At 41.1% G+C, this 27574-nt stretch overlaps 1 protein-coding gene across 1 annotated transcript in view; it reads right to left on the reverse strand.

Moving 5' to 3' along the window:
• Positions 1 to 13489: 13489 nt before the first annotated feature.
• DICER1 (dicer 1, ribonuclease III) overlaps positions 13490 to 27574 on the reverse strand; it is a 521797-nt gene continuing 507712 nt past the window's right edge. The window contains exon 28 of the mRNA XM_086937733.1: positions 13490 to 18233. Within this exon, the coding sequence (XP_086793859.1) occupies positions 18068 to 18233 (166 nt within the window). The 3' untranslated portion in view covers positions 13490 to 18067. The remainder of the gene's footprint in view (positions 18234 to 27574) is intronic.

The following is a 27574-nucleotide window of genomic DNA, read 5'->3' on the forward strand; positions in this document are numbered from 1 at the left end:
ATGCAGAACCGAGGCCAGAACAAAATGGTCCTAGAACCGGGGCAAGGGTGGGATAACCGGCACCCAGTGTGGCGCCGGCACTGGCAATGCTGCACCTTGTGGTGCCGGGGCCGGAGCCAACGGCGTAGGATCCTGTGGCACCAGGGCTAGAGCCGCCGGACCAACAGGATCTGGACACGGGACCCGAAGGCGCGCCGGTGGGAGTCAGAGGCCTGAAAAGGTGGTCCACGGTAGCAAGAAACTCTTGCACCTGTTCGGGAGTCACTGACGGACCCGGGTAGGGGAAGTAGACTGTGGGACTTACAGGCTCCTGAGGAGCTGCCGGGGCGGAGCCCCTGTCCCCCTCCGAGGAGCGACAGTGGGACGTCAGAGAGCGAACACGCTTCTTGGATTTCTTTTTATGACGTCGCTTACCGAAATCAGAGGGTGAAGACTTGGAGCCCGAGGAGCGACAGCTCCGGTCCCGCGAGCGGGCCGGGTACGGTCCCTAGACCTGGAGCGGCAGTGAGAGGAATGCCGGACCTCCAGCAATTTGTGGCGCCGCTCCCGCAAGGCCTTCGGGGCCATGGCTCGACAGTCCCGGGAGTCGTGATCAGTCTCCAGGCAGTAGAGGCAAACATCGTGGGGGTCCGCTACCGACATATTACGGCAGCAGGTCCCACAAGACTTAAAGCCAGGCATACCTACGTGCACCAGGAGAAAAAAGGGGGGAGACAAAAGTCTCAAAATAGTAGTCAAAAAGTGACTAAGGTACTTGCTCAATCCGGATCTGCGCTTGCTGGTGCGGAAAAAGAATTAACTGATGTCAGCGCGCATGGGTGGCGCCTAAGTAGTCTCCGTGACGTCATTTCGGCGCTTACGACGCCAGTGACGGGCGCGGAGTCGCAGGACGCCACCTACTGACGCGCAGGGGTACTGCTAAGCAAAAGTTTCCAGATCCAGTCTGACGCCTGGGGATATTCTAAGATAAGGAATCTATCACTAACATGTCTCTTTCAGATATAATTGCCAGTATCGACTGCCGTGGATACTGAATTCTGCACTTTCTTAGGTGCCACCAGTCTGCATTGACTAACACTGAGCTCAGTGACCTCTGCACCCGGCAGCCCCAGTACCGCCGGTGGTGCTGTACCTACTTTAAACTGAACCTTGCCCAGTGTTGGTCTAAACCCTCGAAGACTTGAAGAGTAACTCAGATACTTACCTACTAATGCATAACACTGTTTTCCTTTCTTAGGATTGCATTGCATTCTATCTATTGCATACAACTGTATCTTTTCTGAGTATCTATTGTTACAGTTTCTGATTGACAATACAAATGTATTCCCAAGACTGTATACTATTCCCACTACATTTTGAAAAGTATTACTACATTGAAAACTGTTGTATACCTGCAACTGAGTATTTCTTGGTTCTAGAAATAAAATAACCAAATAACTTTTTAAACAAAGCAATTGGCCTGGATTCAGTCTTTGTGTGAGTGCTATCATTTCTTGCCTGAGTGTGTAGAACAAATGGTTAACACAACCCTCTGATAAGCCTAACTGCTCGACCAGACTACCACAAATAGATCTTTCAGTATTATCTACTTAAACCTCTATAAGCCTCTGCGATCCACTGGACTATGTGCACACTATACCTACGTCTTATAATTTTGCCATTTAACAGGGATTCTTCATAGAGTTCCTATGGCTTTTTACCATTACTAGTGGGTGATGTATGTGTTCTTTCCTCATAGCTACTGTAAAGAGATGTTCTTATGGTATTTTATGGAATAGATAAATAACACTCTTTCCCTTCCAGCAATTACAGAAAAGCGTTATTAGGAGAGTAATAGGACATGGACATATTACATATACGATTCCTCTAGTTCAAGGCTGAGATTTTTTGTTGTTGCAGTTAACACATTTGGTAAGATGTTATATGTATATATCTGAAAGGAAAGATACCACCGAAATGCTGATGTCTTTTACTTTTAAGGTCTCCTTCCTAGCTGTTCCCTTCCTTACCTTCCCTCACTCGATCACCTCAATCTTCTGTGCTATTAAAGCATTCAGAATTGAGGAGGTCGAGAGGTGGACCTTACTGAGCAATGAACTGACCTGGACGAATTTGTCTGGTTGACATAGTGTTGGCCAATTTTATTGCCCGCATTAAAATGATTGTCAGAATCAGTGACAAAGAATGCAATGGGTGGGGTATTCTTGTGGAAGTAGAATATCAAGAGGCGCAGGGTGTGGTCCGAAGGAAACTGAATTTGGTCTTGGCTTAAGGTCGCAGTGGCGGCCTTCTCAGTGTTGGAGAGCACAATAGGCACCTCCTTCAACGGTGTCAATGTAGAGAGCATCAGAAAGTGGTGTGGGTTGTGGAGCAAAGGCAGGGTCGGTATAGGCACCGGAAGCAGTCCGGTGATTGGCTCGGAAGGTCCAAATGGCACACAGGATAAACCTGTTGGCTGTATCCCAGATAGAGGGCCTTTTGGCTCTGTAGGGCCCAAAGACAGAGGGAGTCAGAAGGGAACCAAGGATTCCGAGCATGGTTTCGCGGAACTCTTGGATCTAAATCGGAGTCGCAGAAAACCCCAGAAACTCAGGTTGTGAAGGGACAAGTTGTGAAATGGGCACTGCTGTCAAACACTTTTGGAGCAAGATAGACAGTCATGGGACAGCCTGCGTACAATCTCAGGTGTTTCTCAGGTATTGCAGGGCGGCAGAGCCCTGTTTTTTTTATTTTTTTTTATGCCTCTTGTTTGACTTATCCGAAGATTTGGAACGCGAGGACGATCGACCTCGATTCAGCTACTAGACTGTGAATAGGACTGAGATCAAACCTTTGATTTGGACAGGTTACAACATGGAGCCTTCCCATGCTGGAGTCATACAGCTTCATCTTGCGATCCAGTAAGGCCTTCAGGTTCATCATTGCGCAGTTACTGCAGGCCTTGGAATCGTGGCTCAATCCCGGGCACCAAAGGCAAACCTGGAGAGGATTATCAGACATTTGCTTTTGACACTCTTACAGGGTCTAAAGACTGTTCTCTTGGGATGGGACATTTCCCTTGCACATTGAATTTATTAAGAGTTTTGGAGGTAATAATTAAGTTACCGAAGAGATGAGAAGTCGCTAAGGCTCCAAGTCCGATGGCGCAAAAAGAAAGGAAATGGCATCAGAGCGGGAAAGTGGCTCATATATTGGGTCCGCACGTCATTTCCAGAGCAGAATGGCGTCAGTGTGGAGCTCCATGACGCCACTTACTGGCATGCAGAGGTACTGCTCAAAAGTTTCCACATCCAGTCTGTGCCTTAGAAATATTGATAAAGTGAGTAATCTACCATTAGATGCCTTCAACAAAAGCTTCTGTTCTATAGCTACCTCAAACTTTGTTGGTTTCCCTTCAATTTCCTTCAACCTCTCTTTCCTGTCCTCCGGCTTAGCTTCTGATCAGTCTCCTCAATCCATCTATCTCCACTCGTTTCACTGCCTCTTTAATGGTATTCGGGAATTCATTTTTATGCAGCGTTTATTTTCCGTGGCACTTCTGGCACCTACCTATTTTGGTTTATGTATTCCAGCTCCAAGATCTACTATTATCATCATCTACCTGTAGACCTGGCTCTCTCCAATATTCTTCCAACCATATCCATCACCAGATTTTTCAAGTTGTCTACGATCTGTGCATCTGGCAGCCCCACAACATCACCATCCTCTACATCAAGAGATAATCAAAGAATACGTGGCTGCTTCTTCCTCAAGAATTCAGTAGTCGCTTAGATTTATTATCAAGAAAAACTTGAAGACAAGCTGTATGTTAGCAGTGTAATATACAAGCCTTATGTCAGCAGGGTGGAATACTGAATGCTGAAGAACATATAATGATCTATCTACATGTAGAATATTGCATTTAAAAAAATACACAATTGTTAACCAAGGTTGAAATTTGTTAAAGGCACTGCCAACTTTTGAGCATTTATTGTTTCATTTCATTGGAAGATCAAATGATTGGTTGAGTATACCATGTCATCCTTTTTTTCAGCACATTAAAATACACACAACACACAAAAGAAACAACCAAACCATAACTTTATTAGAGATGTACTTGGCTACAATTAATACAAAAACTATCAAAGGTAATTGTGATCCATAAGGTGCAGACTGCAGGTTTCTGCAGCATGATTACAGTATGAATGAATTACATTTTATGTCCTTTAGAGACAGATGCAGCATGTAACGGGGAATATTTTATTGTTCATTAAAATAATATTGAATACTCATGCTACCTGATTTTTACCCATATCTCAAATCAAACTATTTACAATAAAACACCGATCATTCTCAAACTAATTTCACAAATATCTGCTTTTGCTACATCATAACTTGCTGCCTAAACAAAAAATAGCTCGGTCTAAGAAACATTTTCATTGAACATGTGCTGGTAATATGACAAAATATTTTTATTTGAATTAATAACCCACATTTAAATTTTACAAATTGGTATTGCTAGAACGCAGATTCGTTCAGCTACCAGTGAATAGCTGAAGAATGACCTGTATGAATACTTTGCAACACTTATCTACTGTAAAAAAGCAATTATATAATTTACTCACTTCCATTTATTTTCTAAAAATGTAAGTTTTTTTTACTAGCCCATAGATGAAAAGCTAGTTTCAAGCATTCCATCAATCTAGTAGTGGAGATTAGTACACCAGTGTGATTACCACAGCTCTGAAGGAGCTATGATAATAGTCTGTACTGATGAGAAATGATACATAGTTTTGAGGTAAAGTGGTATCCACATTAATAGCCGAATCGAGTACAACTCGCAAAATGAATCATAATCACCTTAAGCTATACATGTTGCAAATTGCTGGTGCTGTTGCTGCTCATGACAGAAACAACAAATATATAATTTACTGCACAGTGGAAAGCATGTGTATGCCATTTTCTGTCGCCAGCATGTGTGCGCTTTTCCATGATAGGGGATTCCCAGGCGATTACAATGAGTAAAGAGTGCACACACATCCGAATACTGTGGCACAAACTGATATATTTTGGCAGAATTTAGTTACAAATAAAAAGTCTCACGATATTCTGATTTACAGGGTGCTGCCCTATGATGAAAACATCTACATTGGCATGATGATTTGCTTAATGTTGCAAAAGTAATCATGAAAGGCCTTTCTTTTACTTTACAATATTATTTGTGTAACTAAACAGACTGAATATTGAACCTGTAATTTGCCATACTTGTTTCCAGTAGAATGTGTGCTCAATTTCTACACAGACAAATCTATTTTGGTTGTGTAAGTAAACGATAAATCGCAGACATGCATAGACTTTTTTCCAATTTAGCGACTCAAAATAGCAGCAAAGCCACAACACATTAATCTTAACTGAGCATATTTTCTGTTGAAATGAGGTAAAGCATGGTACCAACGGCAATGCTTATTTGTGCTACATGGACAGAGCAAAACAAAGCCTTAAATACACAATTACAGCATAGTAAAAATTGCACTATGAAGTACAAAGTAGAAATTGAGAGAAAAAGGTTTAAGGTTCGTGAAAAAGAAATATAAACATGTACAGAAGTGCCATTCATTGAGTAATTTTCCTCTTTTACAGCCAGACAGCATTGCATATCCTCACCAAGTTTGAGCACAGTATTAAAATCGAGTCTAAGTGGCAGGCAGCACGATCTGGAGCCAAATGCTAATCCCGGGCAGACCAGGGTAGCAGGTAGGGGCTAAAATGAAATAAATTCATCTAGGGCCATGCACTTGGATCCTCTTTTTCCACAAACAGCAAAAGACAAGACATATACAAGGGCAGCACAAAGCAGCCGGGCTTTCAATATATGAAGAAATTATGTATTGAAAAGAGGCAATTTCACTTGCAATTCATTTATCGTGTAAATTTTTTCGATCGATTGTAAAGGATTCCCAAGCTTAAAACGGAAAGGAGCCTGTAGAAAGACACCTCTCCATAAAAAAAGAAACAGTCAGAAGTCATGTTCAATTGTTAGAATACCAGCAACATGGTTTCCAAACCTACGACATGAGACTACATCAAGGAAATTATTGTTGAGCTACCTTTGCTCAGTTTCAATGTTCCAACAGATCATACATAATGATGCTTTTCACATATCATGCAAAATGAAAACATTGAGCAGATAATACAGTTCAATTGGCACAGTTTCAACAAATATTGACAAACACCCCAAAAAAAAAAACCTCTTCAGTTTTTTCTTCACAGTAACTTCGTGCCCCCGCTTGGTACCCAATAGGTAAAGTTTGCCTTCCATGCATGAAGGACAAGAAACTGAAAAACACCAATACACACATGGGATCAGTGATAGCAGAATCCGAGGGCATATTAGGTAGAAAAGATATTTGGTTCTCAGCGCCATTATTTAAGTGAACATCATGCACAATAACCCATTAAACGGGATGAGGTGATCACAAACACATGTGGATGAAACAATGAATTGCAGCATAAGTATTTTTATAACAAGTGCATAGATCGTGCATTTTCTCTTACAGCTTTTAACCCCTGAAAAAGATACACAAGAAACCTACCTATCGAAAGGCATACATGAAACCTACCTTGAAGACTTTGAGAAGCAGAGTAACAAATTCTCCATAAATGCACATAAGACAAATAAATGAACAACAATTTTACCATGGAGAAAAAAATGTGTTGGCTTGTAAAATTTTAGTCAATGTTTTTCTAGAAGATATTATATATGTACATACTCCACCCCACACACAAATTTACAAAATGTAGAATTCATTAAAGAGGGATGAGAGAAAAGGAGGAAGTAAACCGTCCTCACAGTCATACCTGTGGGGAGATCTACAAATAGTAGCAGAAAGGTAAGCAAAGCCAACATGGCGTACCTACACAGGGAGACAGATTCCTATGATAGTTACTCAACAACATCGGGAACATGACCGAGCTACATGCAATGATCAGTTTCAGAAAAACACAAAATATCTAAGAGCCCTTTTCAATTTAGCTGTCACCTGAGCAAGCTCTATTAAATGCAGTCAAGCGCAACTGATCCCTAGATAAAGGAATCTGAAAAGAAAACCACATTTTTCGGGCTAACCAATTAAAAGGATTAATTATCCTGGGCTTCACACCAAACCCTAAAAAAAATGTTACATTTACCCACCGTATGGCACCATATGGCAAAGTTTCAGGGGCAGACCTATGCACAAACCGAATTTGAATAGATCAATTTACAGGAAAAGGTTCTGTGAAATACCCACACTGCATGTGATTTTTTGGAAGCTCCTGTACGGTCTCATACTGCAATACAATTCCCAAAATGATTGACAAGTGAAATGTAACAATTATTTAATACCAACCAGTACAAGGGCATAAGACTAAACTCTGGCCTTCAGCACCATCATTTAGGTGATTGGTATACTTCTCTCTGGTGTACCTTCCAGAGGAACAAAACAACCAAGCTAAGGGTAGTATCCCATCCCAACCCAATAAATGGAATGCAACCATTTGATTGGAAAGTTAATTGCTAAAATGAAAAAAGTCTTAACAAATATACCATTATATTTCACACAAGTGAATGTGGCATCTAGGGAGACCATTCACACAAGACTGATAGGTGTTGAACTCGATATTTTAACTACAAGAACTGATGCAATCACAAGAAGGCACATAAAAAAACGAGAACAAGTCTATTTTAAGGGCATGTATGAAAGTAAATAGAAAACAACTCTCCAGGATATTATTAAAGTAGGCTTTTTACCCTTCTTTCTAAAGGTGTCCAATTGGCTTGTTTGGAAACTTATTTTAAATATTATTTTGGTTGACGATTTGCACAACATAGCTATCTTAAAAAGAAAACCCAATATTCTTTGCCCTTCACCTTTCCACATAGTAAATACAAGGTCCTGTTCCAGGATTCCATCTTATGGCTTCAGTGAGCCACAGTGACAAAACAGCGATATCCCAGCAGTAGTTTAAAACCCCTTAACTGCTATATTTTCAACTTTAAAAAAAAGATAAACCATACACTAGAATATAGGTAGACTAAGCTAAAGTGTACATTTGATCCGTGACCAAATTGACAGGTTAGCTACTTTATGGTATGTGTATGCATTACAAATTGTGAAACACTTCCATTTTTTTATTAACAAACTAATATTTGGTCATTTTCCGCCAGAGTTTTCAAAAATATTTCTACCAGTCCCGCAGCCAAAATCATGTCCCCTCAGAAACACACAGCCTGGCAAAGTTTGAGATAGGTGTCAAAGTCAGAAGTTTGGAAGGGATACATAATGAATGATTTTTCAGTCTCATAAGAAAGTGCCATTTTAAAGTATGAGAATTGTTTTAGGCTCCAATTAGCAATATTATTTCCGGTAAGAACCTTTCATATTTCGAATGGTTTTGTTTTAAGCAAATTTCCTCAAAGAAACTGAGGTAAAGGAGAACTTTTCGAGGTGCAGCAAATCGGCTCATGAGTTTCAGTGGCGGCTCCTCCGCTAAGGCGGAGCAGTTTCGCCCCACTGCTGTTCGCACTGAAAAAAAAGGTACTTAAAATAGTATTTGTTCCTGCCGTGGCGTTTTGGATCTGCTCTGTTCACAGAGCAAGGGGAGGAGTGGTGGGCACTATGTAAGTGGGCATGAATGTTTGGCTGGACCTCCTGGGCACTTTTGTGTACCTTTTCATTTTCTCCACCCAGGATACATTACAGCCTGGGTGGAGAACATGCCCAGGCTCCCATTCCCTGGTTGAGCACCAAACCACGATGCTCAGACCAATCACAATGCTGCATTGCAACACTGTGATTGGCTATGGGCATCCTGAGTGCTTCCTGCTTCCTGTTTTCAGAGAAGAAGCCAGGAAAAGGACGGATGAGAGGTGGCGGCAGGTCAGCCAGCAAGTAAGTGATTTTTTCCTCCCTGCCCCACTGCTGCTTCCTGGGAGCAGCCACCACTGATTATTTTAACAAATGGGAATCACCATTAGTGATAGCTGAAATTCCAGGGCCCATATCAGGACTGCTACTCTTTCAGCTACTACTCACACATTCCACCAGAAAGAAATCTAAGGCAGACAGAACAGTAGTTTGGTGAAGTTCAATTACACTCTGTGTCAAAACCACTGTCTGTTGCATGTGTCTAAGACAGTGTACTTCAGTGAGGACAGGAACTTTTTGTTAATTACACCATGGACAGATGTCTTACTTCTTAAGGTTTCAAAGGCAAGTGTCCCTTGGGCTATATAGAGCGACACTTGTCAAGTCATCCTTTTCAAAGGCTGATATATAGAAATAGTGCCAAATCAATGTAACCATGGACATTAACACAAAAATAATCAAGATAGAAATTAGTTGGCCCCACAGCAGGACAGGCAATGGTTGAAGAGTGGGGAACTGTGTCTTAGGTATTTTTCTACAACCACAGAAAGGCATTCCTAAAGGTGGTCTTAGTTGATGGGGCATAGTATTTCTCTATGCCTCAGGATCTTTTTTGCTAACCCCTCTTCAGAAGCAGGTGAAAGAGGTCTCATTCTCAGCACACACCAGTCATTAAAGTTCATTTGTCAGTTGATTTAAGAAAGCAAGTACACCAGGGTATTCAGGTTGCCCTCCACCCAAAATAGGCTGTACAATCAGGCATTACTGAGAAAATAAATTATGGACAAGCGACTTAAAAGAAAGTAATCCCAAAGGTACCGGTAGAAGGCTTGTCCAAAATAAAAATGTATAAGATTCAATATAAATTGGATTTTTCTATGAAAGAAGTACACAAATCGCTTTCATGCCTGACCCATTCACTGTCCCTGGGAGTGGACTTTCCAATCAATAAATTAAAAAGCTTGCTTCATATGATAATGCCAACCCAAAACTTGGATAAAATATTTAGATCCAAAAGGCTGAGTTTCTAGACAACCTTTTCCCAAACTAATTAACGCAGATCTAAGGTTTGACACAATGCCCACAAACATGCACCACCAGCAAAACATTTAGGGAAAAATAAGATCTAATCAAAATCTGTCATGGAATCCAATAAAAAGTATGATGCATGAAATGACTAACTGCTATACTCGGGTGGCATACATTCAGATGTGATTATGGAGAAAGAAAATCAAGTACATACATTTCAGTTCACATTTCTTTAGATACTTTTCACAGCTGCGTCCTAGGAACTTTGACAAAAACTCAATTTGAGCCTAATCAGATTTACTCTTTAGCCCAATAGGGAGCACGTTCAGCACTGTGATTGTGTTGGTGTACTTCTTATTGCCCCTTGTGGAGGTGTTGAAAAACATTCTTTATATATAGCAAATATTTATACACCCTGATCTACTTTTCTGACACTAAAATCAAAAACTAATATACACACTTTCAGGTGGGACTACAGGGGTATAAAATCCCACTTTTTGTTTATAATTAACAATGCTCCAATGCCATACACAAAGTCTCCACATCTCTAGGCATGCATTGATAAACAAGAAGCTTTATAGGAGCAATGCCTACACATACAAGATAGAACTCCGATTGAAAAGCCTCAGATTATACCTGGAACACGCATCATATTCTAACTCAACACTGCAGAGACAATGACATTAGGACAGATATGGTAGGGCAGTGATTGAGCATTTATTGCATACCCAATCACCCTACCCACCAGCCTGAATATGTTATGGCATGCCTTTACCATTATACAAACCACAAGAATATGTTATTAGGAAAAATCTTGCCTGCCATTGTTTGTCTCTAAGTTTAGTACTGCACTTGTTTCATCAGTTCCTCACAACTATCTTTGTTTTGGTCAATGCAACCTTTTGGGTCATCCTTCGCGGTTAAATAAGCAGTTAATAGCAGTTTGGAATGGAGAAGGCTTTAGGGGTCTTAGGAAAACTGTAAAGCAAAATGTCACTCACTGAAGTCAGATCATTGCATCCATTTTGGTTTTTCTACTGGGATACTGCACCAAGGCAGCACATTGAATACAGTGACATGAATTAGGGTGAGATCTGTAGGTATGTTCAAGAAAGAAAATATCTAGATATCAAACACAGGCAATAAGAGCACTAGAAGGTCAGATATTTGGATTCTGAAACATGTCAATTTAAACCATAAAATAAAGAAGTATCAAAAGTTATAAAAATTGAAAACCACGTCCTCTCAAGAGGAATGTTATCCAGGGCAATAGAATCCTGCATCTATGATTGAAAGGTCCCAATATAAGAGAACTCAAAGTGTAGTATAGCTTCGGACACCCCTCTAACAACCATATGTGTGGTATAACTTGCTTCATAAACACACAATTGTACACACAAGGTCTGGTATACTGATTTACGGGAGGGGCTGATATCACTTGGTGCACAGAATCAATATTAGCAGGTGTATTTCAGTCTTGTTTAAGCAAACAACTGTGTAGGAAAGTTTGTTCCCATTAATGTGTTTCAACATTTGCAACAGGCCCTCCTGTGACCAGATTCATGATGCCTCTGAAATGTTCCTTAATCAAATGCTCACAATTCTTTCCTAAACACTAGAATCAAGATTTCTTGGACTGACAACATTGTAACCCTCGATATGAGAATAGCTTCTTTAAGTCAATATGTTAATAGATAATACAACATCAACAAATTCACAAACAATTATCTAAAATTGAAGAAGAAAATGAAAAATACTTCCTATCATAACAATTTAGCCCCCAAAGTTGGCATGTGTTCTGTTAATAAAATTGTCTCTGATTAACATGCAGAAGATTGACTCTGTAATATAAGTAGGCATATTGTTTTGCCTCATGTGTGCTACAACTGAATGACATATTATGGACAGCCTGCACAAATAACATTTTTCACAGAATAAGACTGAGCACACTATAATAAATATTTTGGGTTGCTTTGTTTCAGGCTGTATTTCCTTAAATAAGACTAAGGACATTCAAGCCTGATTAATTTTGATCACATAGAGAACTTACCCTCTTGCCCTTAGACATACATTCACTCCCACAATACCTCAATGATTGCTGCCTACTTCAGATCAACGACGAAGATCAAGAAGGATTAACTCTGCTAATGACACACTTAAAGCATGATTCTCGAGATTCAACACGACTATATAATGGGAGTAGTATCATTTTCTGGTATGAGAAAGCAGTTTGATTGCCAGAAGAATGTTTACCTATTGGTTGCCAAACCACGATTAATTGTAAAATTTCTACGTTTATGAAAGAAGAAGTTTCAATGGTGATTACTTGTTAGAGTAGTGGAAAGTAAATGTTTATAGACAAAGTAAATATTTTGCAGGTATATTATATTTCATACAATTTTCAATAGGGATTACAACCACAGCATCGAAATATAGTTCCTGAACAATAAATGCCAGCAACCCATTCAGGGCTCGAAAATTCCACTCAACCGCTCGCATAGTCGAGCTAAATTTAACAAGGTCGAGCTGTTTTTAGGTCCTACCTGCCCTTTCTGGCAAATAGGAAAACAAACCAACTTTTGTCCTCTGTCTGTGACAACGGAGCAAATGTGACAAGATAAGATTTGAAGGCATTTTTATTGCTCACAAAGTTAATGAGCAATAAAGATGCCTTTAAATCTTGTTATCTTGTCACATTTGCTCCGCTTTCACAGACTGAGGTCAAGTAGGTTGCAGTTAGGTCGAGGAAATTTTTAAGGTACTAGTCCTACATGACTAGTACAATTTTTTTGATTTTTCGAGCCTCCCATTTCAATACAAGTAGCCACACTTAAAACATGCTAATCTCAAGGTAAGTGCCTGGCTGAAACTTGACATAAATCGCAAAAGGAGGTGATTGAGTTAACAGTTCCCTAGTCAAACCTTAACTTCTTAGCCGCTATTTGAGCACCAAGAAGCTACCCATGAAAAACACTTGCTGACACAATCTTAAACATCCAATCAAGGCATACTGGCTACTTAGGCACTGACTTTATACCAACAATATGAAGTGCCAGAGACTGAACACTGTCCTGTACCCTTTATAAGTGCACTGTTTAATGTACAAGTCTGTGGATCCAACTGACAACTTAAATAATCTTAGTGTAAAGGTAGAATAAAAAAGTTTCCAAGATGCATGGTTTTGGCATTCCGAAACGAGTTGAATCAGTCTATTTCACACTGAAAGCTTTCATGTGCTTACAACAAAATGAGTGATTTCTCATTCTTCAAACTATTTTGACTTGGACACTCCAAGGAATACATTTCATGCTTTTTTCTCAAAATACATTTCAGCTTAATTGCCACAGATGGTTGAGAAATTGCCTTTATAACTTAAAATTATAAAACAACCACTCATCTCAAATCTCTCACACCAGAACACACAATCATACAAGCGGACTGCCTAACTATTTTAATCAAAGCACATTTAACAAAAAGAAAATATCAGCTATGCACAACGTTCGTCCGTTTTTGAGACTGTTTTAGTGGTAAAGTTATTTTAACATAAAAAATGCAATCAGATTAAAACCAAAACATATTAAACTGAAACATTTATTTGAAGAAAAGGCATACGGATTTTTACATAATCAAAGTAAATAATCTTTAAAAGAGAACACTTAAGATTCACAAAACAAAATGATACTATCCTAGGTGGTGCAAATATATATCTGAAACGTGTCAGATCAAGAGTAAAAAAATATAGGCAATTCTGTAAGCATTAGCAGCTCTAGCAAGTTGCATTTCGACCTCAGATACCCATTTTATTTTGAAGAGGACTTGCCTAACAAGAATGGAAAAAGCTGACGCAGTGACAAAGGATCATGTTAAAAAAATAAACTGGAAATAAGTTATATTTTATCAATACATGCAATGACAGATCCAATGTTCCACAATGTTAAATTCAGGGTCAAGCAAATACCAGGCATTCAAAAATCACAGCTTGAAGACCTTCACAGGAAATTAACTGTCATAGCAGATTGGTCCAGTGTTCTACAGTGGGCTGGGACAATACATTTCATATAAAATGTGGCTCTATATTGCATTCAGGATATAGATTCTTTAACCAATTATTTTAAACTAATCTTTGTAGAACTGTAGTTTTCTTGGGTTTCTATGGTGCAACATTATCAAGAAGAGTTTCTCAAATTCAAAGCTGGGGCGTGACCAAGTTAGGAGCTATCCACAGATTCCCTGTGACCCTTAGCAACACGTGTTTAACTATATAATGGAAGTAAAGTAATTACAGAACAAATCAACGTTATGTTTTCCTCTCCACTACCAAAGGTATTAATTAGCTCTGTGTTGATGTGAGTCAAACGGATATTTCTTTGTGTTTCTCTTTCGCAAAAATAAACTAAAGAATATATGTATTACTATATCTGAAACAAAGACTTAGTTGATACAATGATTGATAAAAAGAGAGCTTACAAACGAATATCTTTGCAGAAATAGTCAAGGCCCCTTTTTTCAAAAGGTTTATAAAATTGGACCTCACTGTATGTACTGCAGAAGGACAAGGTTAAAGGCGCACTGTAAGTACCACTAGTTAAACACATAAAACTGAGCATTAAAACCCATCAATTTCAGAATGACGTGCAGCAAAATAAAAAAAAAAACACCCTGCTTAGCTTTGTCAGACTTAAAGAATGATCAATGGGTAAAGAAAAAAATATTGCAGCACACCGCTAACAATGGTTATGTGGAACAAGAGTCTTGCCCACAGTTTTTTTGTTTTTAAAGTAAATTAAGAGGTATTATTATTACAGTGCAAAAAAAAGTTACTCACCCGTAGTAACACCACTACTATTCATCTGTAGGATGCCTCCCATTTATAGCTTATGAGAATCTTGTGGAAAACCAGAACCTGTGCCTTAACAGTTTAAAAAGCTTCAGGGCCTTTGAAACAGTGCATTGCTCAATGCCCTGCATTCCTCACCTCTTTATTTTAAACTTAAAAACCCATCTGGATGTAGCTTTGTGGCTGTATCTGTAAGAAAGGTGGTGGGTGCTTAGAAGGGAGTAGTTGCACTAAGACTACCATAAGTAACTTGTGCTTGCCTCTCAATTAGACTAGAACTCCTTCAAATTTACAAGTTGTGGCAAGAGATTGTGTGTATCGAAACCAGACCAGCTTGTGTAAGGCAACACAGTTTACAAATGAATGCCTAACTAAAGCATTTGATCTAAAGGAAGAATCAGCAGAGCAGTGGTCACAGTATGCGATAAGGTGGCACAAGGGCCTGTCCAGCAGGTGGTTAATATAAGGGTAAATGTATGAAAAACAACAGAAAAGTAATTTAAAATGGTGGAGTGCCAAACTCTGATATATTTCTAGGCATTGTGTTTTATGTCGTAATACTTAAAAGAGGACAAAGGAAAGTATGCTTTATAGCTATTAACTGCCAAATGTGAGTAAACAACCCTAATTCAGTAGTGAGGTCAACAAAGATGACCATGTACAGAAGGCTACTATGTTAATGGTTGTTAGCACAAGTTACTGCAAAAACCATATAGAGGACATGAATTACATGATCAAAGGCAACTACAATATAAAGAAAAATATATATTTTTAAACATTGGGGGTCAGTGTGGAAAAATCCCGCTCATTTTAATGACATCTTAAAATATGGGAGCTCACATTTAATTGAGTGGGAGTTAACATGGTTGAATTAGGGACTTATGAGTAACTGGATTTTGACAGAGTGCTACGACCACAGGAAACCATCTTACTCGGAATCCCTTTGGACATTTCTTATAGAATATAACTCATTTTGGAATAAGTCAAACTACCCAAATAGATTTATATCCTCTTCAGACAACTGGAGTACACTCAGGGAAATACGATTTACTACAGCCCTTAGTTGACTGAGGGAATTGCATGGAATCAGGGCCAGTACAAGGCATCTTTTTTTTTTAAAGTCTCCACGGTTTAAAAATCAACTCTGTGTTACTGTGCCCATTAAAGTAATGGTCTTAGGCAAGATGTGATTTCTAAGAGTGCACCATGCTATTTGAAGGCAGAACTGATAATATTGCATCTGCTACCAATGTTGCCACCAGCAGACGCTTACCTTTCACTTGAAGAGAGGATTTTTCTAAAAAGAATGCAGCCTCTAAGGTGCGGCATTCAAACTCCTTGGATGGGTAAAAATGCATACAAAAATGTCCTGTGCCCATAAAAATATTGCCTACATAAACATAGCATTTGGTTTACTGATGTTGTAGAAAGCTGGAGCCCAGTCAACACTGGTCAATAAGAAACAATAAGAATGGGTTGTTGTAAACTGATAAGGCACAGTCATTTCCAGTTCAGCCGCAAAGAGAGGTAAAACAACCACAAGATGGAAATGGAAGAAAGCTAGCTGCAAAAGTACTTACATTTCAAGCTTGATACACACAACAGCATCAAACCAAAAAATAGGCAATGCTTGAGATACAGAGGAAAATGAGAACTGAGGTATTCAAGTGAAGGATGCCGAAACAATGTAATTAAAAGAATTCAGGCATAGGCTAGCAACCTGATTTCTACTTAAAACACTGAAACAGAAGATTCTTAATGACAACAAATCACAAACATATCAAAAGTACGGCAGTTTCTTTCATTGAGATATTTCATGTCATATACCAGCACAACTTTGGTAGGTGACGCATGCAACATTATGAAAAGTACAGTAAGAAACTTGAGAAAACTCGGTGTAAAGGTGCTCCAAGTGTTAAATAAGTAATCAATTCATTATAAAATCTGCAGCATATTTTAAGAGTGATATGTAAGATTACAGTTAGCCTAACAGTTTATACAAGAACATTAACATCACCTAATGCTTCTAACACAGAAGCATTCTGCTCTCAAAATTGTTAAACTCGAAAATTAGTCAACAACTATTGCTAGCTTCTGGTTAAAAAAAATATATATATTACTTTAGACTGTAGACTATTACTGTAGATTATCAATATCTACTCTGTGTCAAAATATTGTTGTTGATTACTTCTGTAATACTATTGTAGTAATTTAAATCACAGTCAGCTTATTGTGCTGAAAATCCAGAGTTGATTTGCCAACACACAACAAAATGGAGGGAATGTAGAATGTCCTTTCTTATCAATTCTGTAATTGAAGAAATATTAGAGTTTGCTTTAAGGCAAAAAGCTATTTCATGGAAAACTGATTGGTGTAAAACTGAAACATATACCAGTATCATAAATGTAACTGATTTTCCCTACCATATAAGTGCAATAATGATTTGGTATGTCACCTTAATACAAAGATGACACAAAAACACAGTTCTGGCACACTCACTCTTATACCAGATTTTACAGTGCAATTCATTAACTGCTTTATGACTGGCACTAGTGCACAGATTGAGGAACTTAAATGTAGTATATATGCATACACATGTAAAAGTGTGTGTGTATGCGAGTGCATTTAGCTATGAGTACGTAACAGAGGATGATGTATTATCATTTATTTACAAAACTGATTAAGGAAAGGCAAGGACTCCCAGAAACATGCAAAGAATTCACTTCCATGAATTCGGCTCCTCGTGTATTTGTGTGCAAATGTGAAATTACAATGCTTCTTGATGCTAATTGTTCTGATGCCATATTGATCTACAAGGTGATCAAAGGTAGTGGTAAGATGTATTATAACAATTGGTCACAATAATATGTTTTATTAGGATCAATTGATTGTCACCTATTGCCAATATGGCATCAAACATATGTACATACACACACCAACACAAAAACATGATATAGATATATAAACCTAAAACCTGCTTTAGGCTACTACTCCTTTGCCATGTCACCCTAAGGTAGCAGGAACATAAAAAAGGTAAACATAAAAAGCACAACAACCTGATAGTTATTTCAGAAACATTTTGAAATGCAGTGAATAAAGCACTCTTGTGAAAACCAAAGCAGAAAAAAGTGAGGAAAGAAGACAAGATTGTGTTTGCGCAAACAACTATCAAATTGCCATTAATTTGAACACTTTTGTACATGTTACATTTTCTACTGTCACAATGATCTGCTTTCTAACACACATTAAGTTCAGTCTTCTATTCAGTTTGTTCCTCTCAACCTTTTTGCTGTCTAGGGGGCAATGAATCACCGCTTCAGCTGATTAAGACCGGAGGTTGATTTGCTTTGAGGCTACGAAGGGCTCGTCTTGCAGCGGCAGACTTGGCAATCCTGTAACTTCTTCCAACACCTTTGAATTTTCCTTTACCAACAACTTCCACAGTTACTCTGACCTTTCCGTCATACGTTCTTTCTGCAGGACTGTAGTACACAAACAAATGGAAATTAGGGGGAACAAAAGCAATAGGTTAGCACCTATATATACTCCATTTGACATTCAACCATATAACCCACATGTAATTTATTTTAAAGGACAGAACGGCTCTGAACTGAGACCATCAATACAGTATAAGTTACTGTTAATAATAACTTGTCCTCTAAAACCCCCTCTTCTTCAAACTTGTGTGCTTGGTAAAGAAGAATAAAACAGAACACTTCTGCACATGATACAGAAAAATCAATTTAGAAGCCCCTAAAACACACCGACTTCTCTTAATGGAAGTCTTTTAGGATCAGTCCATTGTTTTTCAAACTAAAAGGAAGAAAAATGTACAATATAAAACAGACTGGGAAACAACTGATTACTCCATGGTCAATCCCAAAACCTCCCCAACTATAGTTGTTCAATCTGGGTGCACGTTCTGGAACAAACAACAGACATATAATGCGGAGTTTAACGAATGTGAGTGTCTGGTCTTACTGCAGGAAAATAGCTCACAAATAAGAGTAAAACTCCCTCCTTAACCTATTCCACACTGCTCTATGTTCATCTTTTGACAAAGTCCAGTACATTCTGGCACCATCCGCTCTACCATTTGACCATCCGCTCTACCATTTGACCATCCGCTCTACCATTAAAGTCAACTGAACACATCCTTCAGCTGTTTGGAGGGTGTGTCCAAACCTTGTGTCCTTCCAACAAGCTCTCCTCTTCAATTGCAGCAGCATATGACTGGTAATGGTTTGTAGAATTCTCAGCGAAGGTGGGGAAGGGGTCCAGGACATGGCTTTCTAACACGCCATGCTTTTCTACCCTCTTCCTAGTGCTTTTGTGTGTGTAGCAGGTGCAGGCAGTGGACTAGTGTGAACTCTTAAACAAAGTCCCATGTGGTTGGTGCCCACTGGAGTATTTTATTTTATACGGAGACCGGTAACCCCCGAACATCTACACGTTATTCTTCAAAAGCAACCCATAGTCAAAATAAGTAATTTTAAGGTCTGCAAACAATGTGCCTTTTTTGAGTGCCCCTGCTATACTTCTGCCCACGCATTACCTTCACCATCTCCGGTCATTGTTCCCCCTTCCAGGATCTACTTAAAGGCATCTGCAGGGCAAACGTCTGCTCATTGCTGGCATACCAAAGGCAAGCCCATGTGCTTATGGATGGCACCCAGAGCCAGAAACCCTCATCTTCCATGACCCACCGCTGCCCCCGCATGTTTCTCCACACCATAAAACCCACCCACTCCTCCCTGCACTCCTACCATACAACATAGAAAGAGCTTTCACCAGCACTGTCTGACATCTGCTTGCACAGCAAAACTCAATATAATGCATGCTTGTCAACAACTGCCACAGAGATCTGGGACCTGCTGGACGGAGCTGCTCACCAAAACATGGCTTACCACGGACTCAACACCACATATAGCTGCAGCCATACCATCTGGTTACAAGATTGTCAAGCAAGACCGTCAACACAGACCCCCGGAGGAGGTAGCTTCATCGAATTCAAGGACTCCATCAGCAGCACCACCAACTTGGAAACAGAAATGGACTACCCGGAACACCTCAATTTCAAACTGCAAATTACAGCTAACTTTATCCTGGACAGCCCAGGACCACACGTCAACTTCACCAGAAACCTCCCGGACTTAGTCGCCACACTGATCGTTAACTCCACTACCTACATCCTCCTAGGAAACCTAAACTTTCACCTATAAGACTTCACCAACCCAAAGTCAACTACACTGCTGGAAAGCCTCAGAAACCTCATACTTATCCAAAACTTCTCACTCCTACCCACGCTGTCAGACACATCTCGGAGACAGTCTTTACCTTATTCAACGGTATCACAATAAACACTCTCCCTTCTGTGACCTGGACTGAGCATGCCATCGTCAGCTTCTCAAACTCCTTTCCCCACCACAGAAGAACCATCATGAAAGGGCCTGACTGCCAACACTGGAACACCATATCCGAGGTGGGTCAGGCTTCAGCATCCCACAAAAGCTAAACCAGAGCACAGAGGCCACCTATCAAGTGACATATACAATTTAACACTTGGATCCTTGCCTGTGCCAAAACCATGACCTTTTGGAAAAAAAGATAAGTAACAAGAGCGTGTATGCAGGCCTATTTCACTTTAAAGAAGCGGCCACCATTGTCCACCATTGTCCGGCATGAAATTGAAAGCGGGCATGGCGAGGAAAGCACGTTGTCCCTGCAGTAGGAGGAACCCATTAAAGAAAAGAGTGCTTACAGACTAAGTAAGACATACCGTGTTGCATCCAACGTAAAAGGGCCAGATGCCACGGGAGGTTACAAATGCAGGTAAGGCGGTACCAAGGGGGGGACTAACAACCCTAATAAAGATTTGCAAGCCATCTTTTACAAAGGACAATGACACAAGCCAATGAAAAATATGGGTGGAGAGTGGACGGAGCTTCTTTTCTATACCCAACAACAACAAGTCTCGCAGAGCAGCGCATGCACGCTGACTCAGGCTCGACCTAACAAACTAACAAGTTACTTCCCTTTGCTAACACTTTATTTGGTAGAGACTATCTAGCTGCAAATTCCTTACCTTTGAACAGCCGCAGCCATCGGATTGGATCTGGAAGACTTTCAAGCGGTACCTCTGAGCACAGGTAGGTGGCATAGTTCGGCTCTGTGTAGGCGTCGTCAGCACTGGAAGCGGCATGTGCGGTACCTATATAGGTGCCATCACAGCATGTTGAGGTCAGTTACTTTTGCAGTATTCCATGTCAGGAACATGGGGGTGGGAGGCCACGATGAGAACTGAACACTGGTATGAAAAAAACTAAGATCCTAAAAGGGTTTTCCTGTACATGAGCAGGGTTGCCGAGCTGGGATAAAGTAGACCCTTGGGATTAACTGTAGTACCCAACGATCTGTGGTTACTGACCGCAAATAGGGGAACCATGATGGTCTGATGGCGACTAAGTAGGTTTGGAGGCAGCAGCTGCCAGGGTTGGTGGGTGGACTGACCTGACCGCTGGGCGCCTGTCTCTCGTGGTCTGTGGGACCCGTGCCTTCTGCCACGAAAAGGCTGGGAAGCCAGCTGGCCATGGTGGCTGGGGAGGTATGGCTGTGTTTGGAGACCCCTTCCACAGCCACAAATGGAGTGGCAGGTGGATTGGGATTGACAAGGGGCAACAGAGAAGCCCAATGACGTGGCTGTAGCTCAGCTGTCCTTAAAGTGCTTCAGCTCTGAATCCGAATTGTCTCCAAATAGGCAAGAGCCATCAAAGGGCATGTCCATGAGGGAAGCCTAGACATCGCCTGAAAAAACAGATGTTCTCAGGCAGGCGTGGTGCCACAAGGCCACTGACTATAAAATCGCTCTACCTAGCGAGTCGGTCTTGTCAAGTCCACATATGATTGAGAACTTTGCTGCATTTCTCCGTCTGCAATTGCCTGAGAGAGTATGGCCCGTGCCTCCTCGGGGAATTCGGGTGGCAAAGTGAACTAAAGAACGATTATGGATTTAACCCAAATCTGTGAATGGGGGTGAGTGTCTGAAAAGTTTCAGCGCTCCATCCGTCATCTCCTTGTGTTTGCTTTGTTCGCTCTAATTTGGCAGGGTATGCCTAGACGTAGGTCCTTTGCTCACTTTGCCACTGGATTCAAGCTATCCTGGCTGATGAGGGCGGTTAGCCCGAAACCGGTCTCAGGATGCTTATTTCCGGTCCAGGGAAGACATGGCTTGGCAGTTCAGGCTGGACTGTTCCTATGAGGCACAGGGTCAAGACTGATTTGCAAATAGCTGTGTCTGAACTGGGGTGGCGAAGGGAGTTAAAGAACGATGATGTGTGACTGGGGGGGTGAGTGTCTGAAAAGATTCAGAGCTCCGTCCATCATCTCCCCGTGTTCACTTGGGTAGCATAGGCAGCACTTGCGCAACCGAATCCCATAGTGTACAGGAATAAAGGCCCAATAGGCATTCAGTGCCAGGCTGGTGGAAGGGAAAATTCTCTTAACAAAGGTGTCCAACTTCTTCGATTCTCTACCCGTTAGAGTGGTAGGGATCGCTCCAGGGTAAATGCAGGATGTTGAGGCTTGGACCACCAAGCACTCTGGAGTGGGTTGCTGTCTTGACCGCCACCAAGGGTGGCTGAAAGTCCATGGCCTCTGTCACACTGCACAAGCCCACAGCAAAAGAGACTTCCTCCTCTGTAACCTCAGTAGGAGGGAAATCCAGGCTAGTGTCAGATAATGTGTTAACCCATTGGCCTCACCCTGTTCCTCATACCAGTTGTCCTCTTCAACTGGGTATTTTCCATAAGGGTCCATAGACCCCTACCAAATGCCCTGCTCTCCAGGCCAATCCTGTAAATAAGGCATTGTCTCAGTTCGTGGAAGAATGTCCACGGTTGGGCACCGGATGCCCCCATCCTGCAACGTGTCCATGGGGATGGTGCCGCATAGGGGCGCCAGCATTGGAGTGGGTGCTGAGGAACTCCGCTCCGGATCCAGGGAGGGATCCTTGGGGCCCGAATGGTACGCAGGCCTTGCACCTCATTTGTGGACGGCCCAGCTCCTTTTAGGTGCCTCGGGACCCCACTAGAACGGGAGAGGCCCCCACTGGAACCATGCCAGTGGGGGCCTCTCCCGTGCTAGTGGGGTCCCAAAGCACTCAAAAGGAGCTGGGCCGTCCACAAATGAGGTGCAAGGCCTCATAAAATTCTTTCAGCAAGGCAGGGATCGTACTGGCTCCGGGAAAATCAGGAAAGTGCAAAACGGACCCAGGTTCAGAACCCACTGACTTGCGGGCCTGGAATGCCGATAATCCCTTTTAGATGACTTAAACAGACGCAGGGAAGTGGAAGAGTGTTTGAACTTTGACTTTTTGTGTTTAGTCTTACCCGACTTACCCTATGACTTTAAATGTGATGAGGAACGTCGGGAGAGGCACCCGCAAAGGGTCCTAGGAACTTCCATGTGAACAGGATCTCCAGTGTCGGGAGGTGACCAACATCAGGTAGCGACAGGCTTAAGGGATCCCTCCCTCAACGCCTTCTGGGGCACGGCATGGCAGTACTCATAAGCTTTGGAGTCATGCCCCAGGCACCACAAACACACCAAGTGCAGTTCTGTGACTGACATTTGCCTTTAACTGGCCCCCCATAGTTTGAAAACAGACAAAAAGTCGAAAAAGGCCAGTCAAAAAATAACTGAGGGGTAGTCCAATCTGGATCAGCACTATCTGGCACGGAAAGGAAAGAACGGACATCAGTGCGCTGAGGTGGTGCATATATAGTTACAGCACATGTCACTACCAGTGCCGGCGACGTTGAGCCAAACAATGCCACCTACCGGTGCTTCGATGTAATACTCGAAAATCTTACAGATCCAGTCGGAGGCATGGGGACATTCAAATGTAAGGAATCTCATTGATAACACCCAATACCAGACAAAGCTTTAACATGGCCACCTGGATGAAGTCCAAATTCCTCAAACTCCACATGCACAATACTAAAATGCAGATTTTTGGGAAAAGATGCCTCCCCATGGGACACGGCTGGTGGCCTACAGGCCTTGGGGCCAATCCAAGGACACAAGCAAGAAACTTTGAGATCATCAGCAGCACGCTAGACATTTCCTCCCAGGTCGAAGCTGTCACCGCAGCTTGCTTCCACACCCAGAGGATGCTGAAAAAGATTTATCAAGTGGCTAACATCACCAGGAAAGCCATCACCCAACCCCTCATCCCCAGCTTATTTGACTGATGGAACACTCTCTACAATGGAATCACCAAACCACTCACAAAAAAGACTTTAGAATTCAGCAGCCAGACTGGTCCTCAACCTCCCACACAGTTCTCCAGTCACCCACACCCAAATGAGCAACTCTGGCTCCACACACATAACCACACACAGTTCAAGCCCCATATCCATACATGCAAAGCACTACACAATACAGGTCCTGCACAGCCGCATGCAGGTCCACCAAACCACCAAGAATTTCTCTCTCAGCCGGAATCTCACTCGCACACATACTAAGCATATGCAAAAGAAGAGCAAAAAGCCATGCTTTCTCAAACATGAATCCTAAAAAGTGGAACAACCTCCTAAACCACATTAGAGACTCATCAATCTTAAATTTGGCAAGAAAGTGTAGACCTGGATCTTCAAGTAAGACCCCTTGAGACCAGCACCAGACACCTTCTAAGCACCACGATACCCCCATATGTGATTAGACTCTATACACATCCTCATACCATAACAATGCCACATTGGCTGGCAAAAAGTATTACATTTTCCAAAAGGTTAACAGTTCATGAAGCTGGATGGTGACATTCCTAAAAGATCGTCTCATGCGTGCTTGTGTCTCCATCTGGTGAAACGTCAAACACTGTTCTGTATCGTTTTGGACACAGCTCATTGCTGAAGCTACAGTTGTTTCAAGCAGCTATTTTTCGATGTTAGTGTAGAACTGCTGTAATAAGTTATAAGTATTGATGTTTTTATTTTTAAGGAGCATGACGCCCAGAGCTAGGTGGGTGGAATATCTGCAGCTCATGTCTACCAGCACAGAACACATAGGAATAGAGAGAAGACCTGAAAAGAAGCTACATTGAACAACGCAGCCTTGTGAGGAATTTAATCTAGTTTGTTGGATTCAGATTTAATGAAACACTGCTAAATCTCAATTTGCTGTCTAAATAAGTTATCACAAAAATATTGTGATATCATGATTACAGAGAGACGGTCGGTTGGACGAAATATTTAACTAGGCTTCTCAACCCCAGGCAGTTTAAAGGAGAAACATTGCATCTGTCTTCATATTGACACTGTGCTGCGCAAGGAAATCAGTCTATGAAAACTGTGCGGTGACTGAGTGAGTTACCAGTACAACTGCCCTCAAGCACATAGGAAGCAAGGTGCTAGGGGTGCTGAATTGGTGGTCTCTTGTCTCTATCCATTTAAGCAGTAAACGGCTGTTTCATAAAAACTAATTTCTACTAATTTGAACGAGTGCACTGCTGAGTGTGTCATTTAAGTTGATGCCTTGGATAACAAGCACAGCTGGTGCTATATGGTTTTCAATTGGTTTGGAATAAAGAGCAACTATATACATTGAGTTTGAGGAAAAGAGTGAGCCAGAGGGGAAAGGTGGCATGATATAAGAGGCTTATAGGATGCAGACTTTGGTGAGATGTGCGTTTAATAATTTATCAGTGTGCAGTAGCTTTTATGGAATTTAAGGCTTTCAGGTAGAATATTTGATTTTCTTTTACATACATTTTTAGCAAATCCTGTCGCAAGAGCAATAAGGGACTTTAAGCCAAAAAAAGATGAGCTTGAACATTAAAAAGACTAGGAATTAATTTGAAGGTCCTGCAGCAGTATTTCTTTCATTTTTTTAATGTATTTTTATTTATTTTAGGAATTTTATATAGTGCTAGCTGGAACCAAGGGTATCAGAGCACTGTACAGCATGTACAGTTATATGCAAATATCCAATACAGATATTATGATAGACCATGCAGGATCGAGCCGGGTATAGATCAGATACGAGAGCAAACGAGCATGGAGCGGGTAGGAAGTCGCTCATTCAGGACTAGCATCTAATCGGATTCTATGTTAACCAGGATGGGAGACCAAGAGGTTTTCTGGGTCAAAGTCAGAGTCCACAGTTAAGAGAATACAGTAAGATGGAGAACCGAGAAAGGAGCTTCCTTGGATCTTATCTTATCTTATCTTTTCGCTCGAGAACGGTCTAGGAAGAGGACTTTGAGCAGGTTCTTAAATTTAGGCCATGAGGGGATCGTTCCGATGTGGGGGGGATGGAGTTCCAGATTTTTGGGGCGGTTCCAGCGAAAGATTTAGCTGCGGTATTCTGCTTGCGAGCTTTCAGAGGGATGAGTAATAGAGTGTTGGAGTTCCTGAGGATTGCTGAGAGAGAGGGGTCCCAGTTAGACAAAGGAAAAATAATTTACAACCAAATAAAGTCAGTTATAAGGACAACCAAGTCATTCTGCTGACATTGTTTATTATTTACAATGTAGCTAAGCCACTTATTCAGGCAACTATTGTATACAAAGCATATACAATGATACTTACAGTGCCCTGAAAAGAGGGGAAGGGGAAGTGCAGAGTGAGTGTAGGAAAGGGTAAAGTGACATAAAAACAAAGCCAAAAAGGCTACAATTAATCGAGGATTCTTGTACTGATTTCAATTAACAAAGAAGAAAATCCAGTATTGCTACTACAAACTACCATGCTTCATGAATATAATTAATAGTATAATTGTGGGGATGAAGCTGAGGAACAAGAAAAAAACAGTCGACTTTTCGACCCCTAGTATGAAGGCAGGCTGAAATTGATCCCTTGCATTGGGGTCTTCATCAGGACATAGAACAGGGACACAGACCTATTTAGTACAAAAAGGGTACCATTAGGAACATATCTACGCATTGGTGACATTTAAAATTAAGCACATCAACGTTGGAAATAACAAAACATACCACGGATGTTTGTTAAACTAGGTGGCGAGGGAACCGGTACTCCCACGAAGCAAGCTAGATAGGGCCATGGCTAGAGAACCACGTTCAAATATCAGATAAATGGCAGAATCCTTCGTTATTGAAGAAAATAGTAAAGAGAATAAACTTAACATGTAGCATGTATGATAGTCACATAAAATCAAGTGGATAAACTTACAGTGGGCTCCACTGTGATTCAGAGCGGATGCTTTTGCGTCGTTAACTTGTACGACTATGTAGTTATGAGGAATTCATAGGTTGGTGTCAAAAGAGATGTCTAGAGAAATGAGGAATATGACACTAAATATTACTAAGTCACACAAGATCCACTGAGAATCAGTCTAACCTAGTAATAGTGAATGCCTTAAGTGGATTACCTGTTGCCCATTTACAACATACCTATTTGTACAAACCAGCTTGTAACGTAAGACCCGGACAGTGGTCTTCAATTCTTAAATATAGTGACCCGCAGGGCTGGTTAATGGTCAATCAATCGGTGAAGGGAAAATTCTAAGAAGAGAAAGTGAGGAGGTCGTAACTATATATGTTAATGAAAGGAGACTCTAACAAGTTTTAGAGTAACACAGTTAATGGAACATACCATACGAGGTTGCCGGTTGAACAAGCCAAGCCCGGATAGGGTCTAGTATTTGGAGATCTCATGGGCATCTGTCACAAGGAGGATATATAAAATTCTACACTAGAAACGAGACATACTGAGAGGAGTCAGAAAATGAGATCGCAGTAATATTTAGTGTCATATTCCTCATTTCAAAATCTTCTTGCCCCAACTATCCAGCCTCTTGGATTCCC

This window comes from Lissotriton vulgaris, chromosome 9 (genome assembly GCF_964263255.1).
Source record: "Lissotriton vulgaris chromosome 9, aLisVul1.2, whole genome shotgun sequence".
Taxonomy (NCBI): Eukaryota; Metazoa; Chordata; class Amphibia; order Caudata; family Salamandridae; genus Lissotriton; species Lissotriton vulgaris.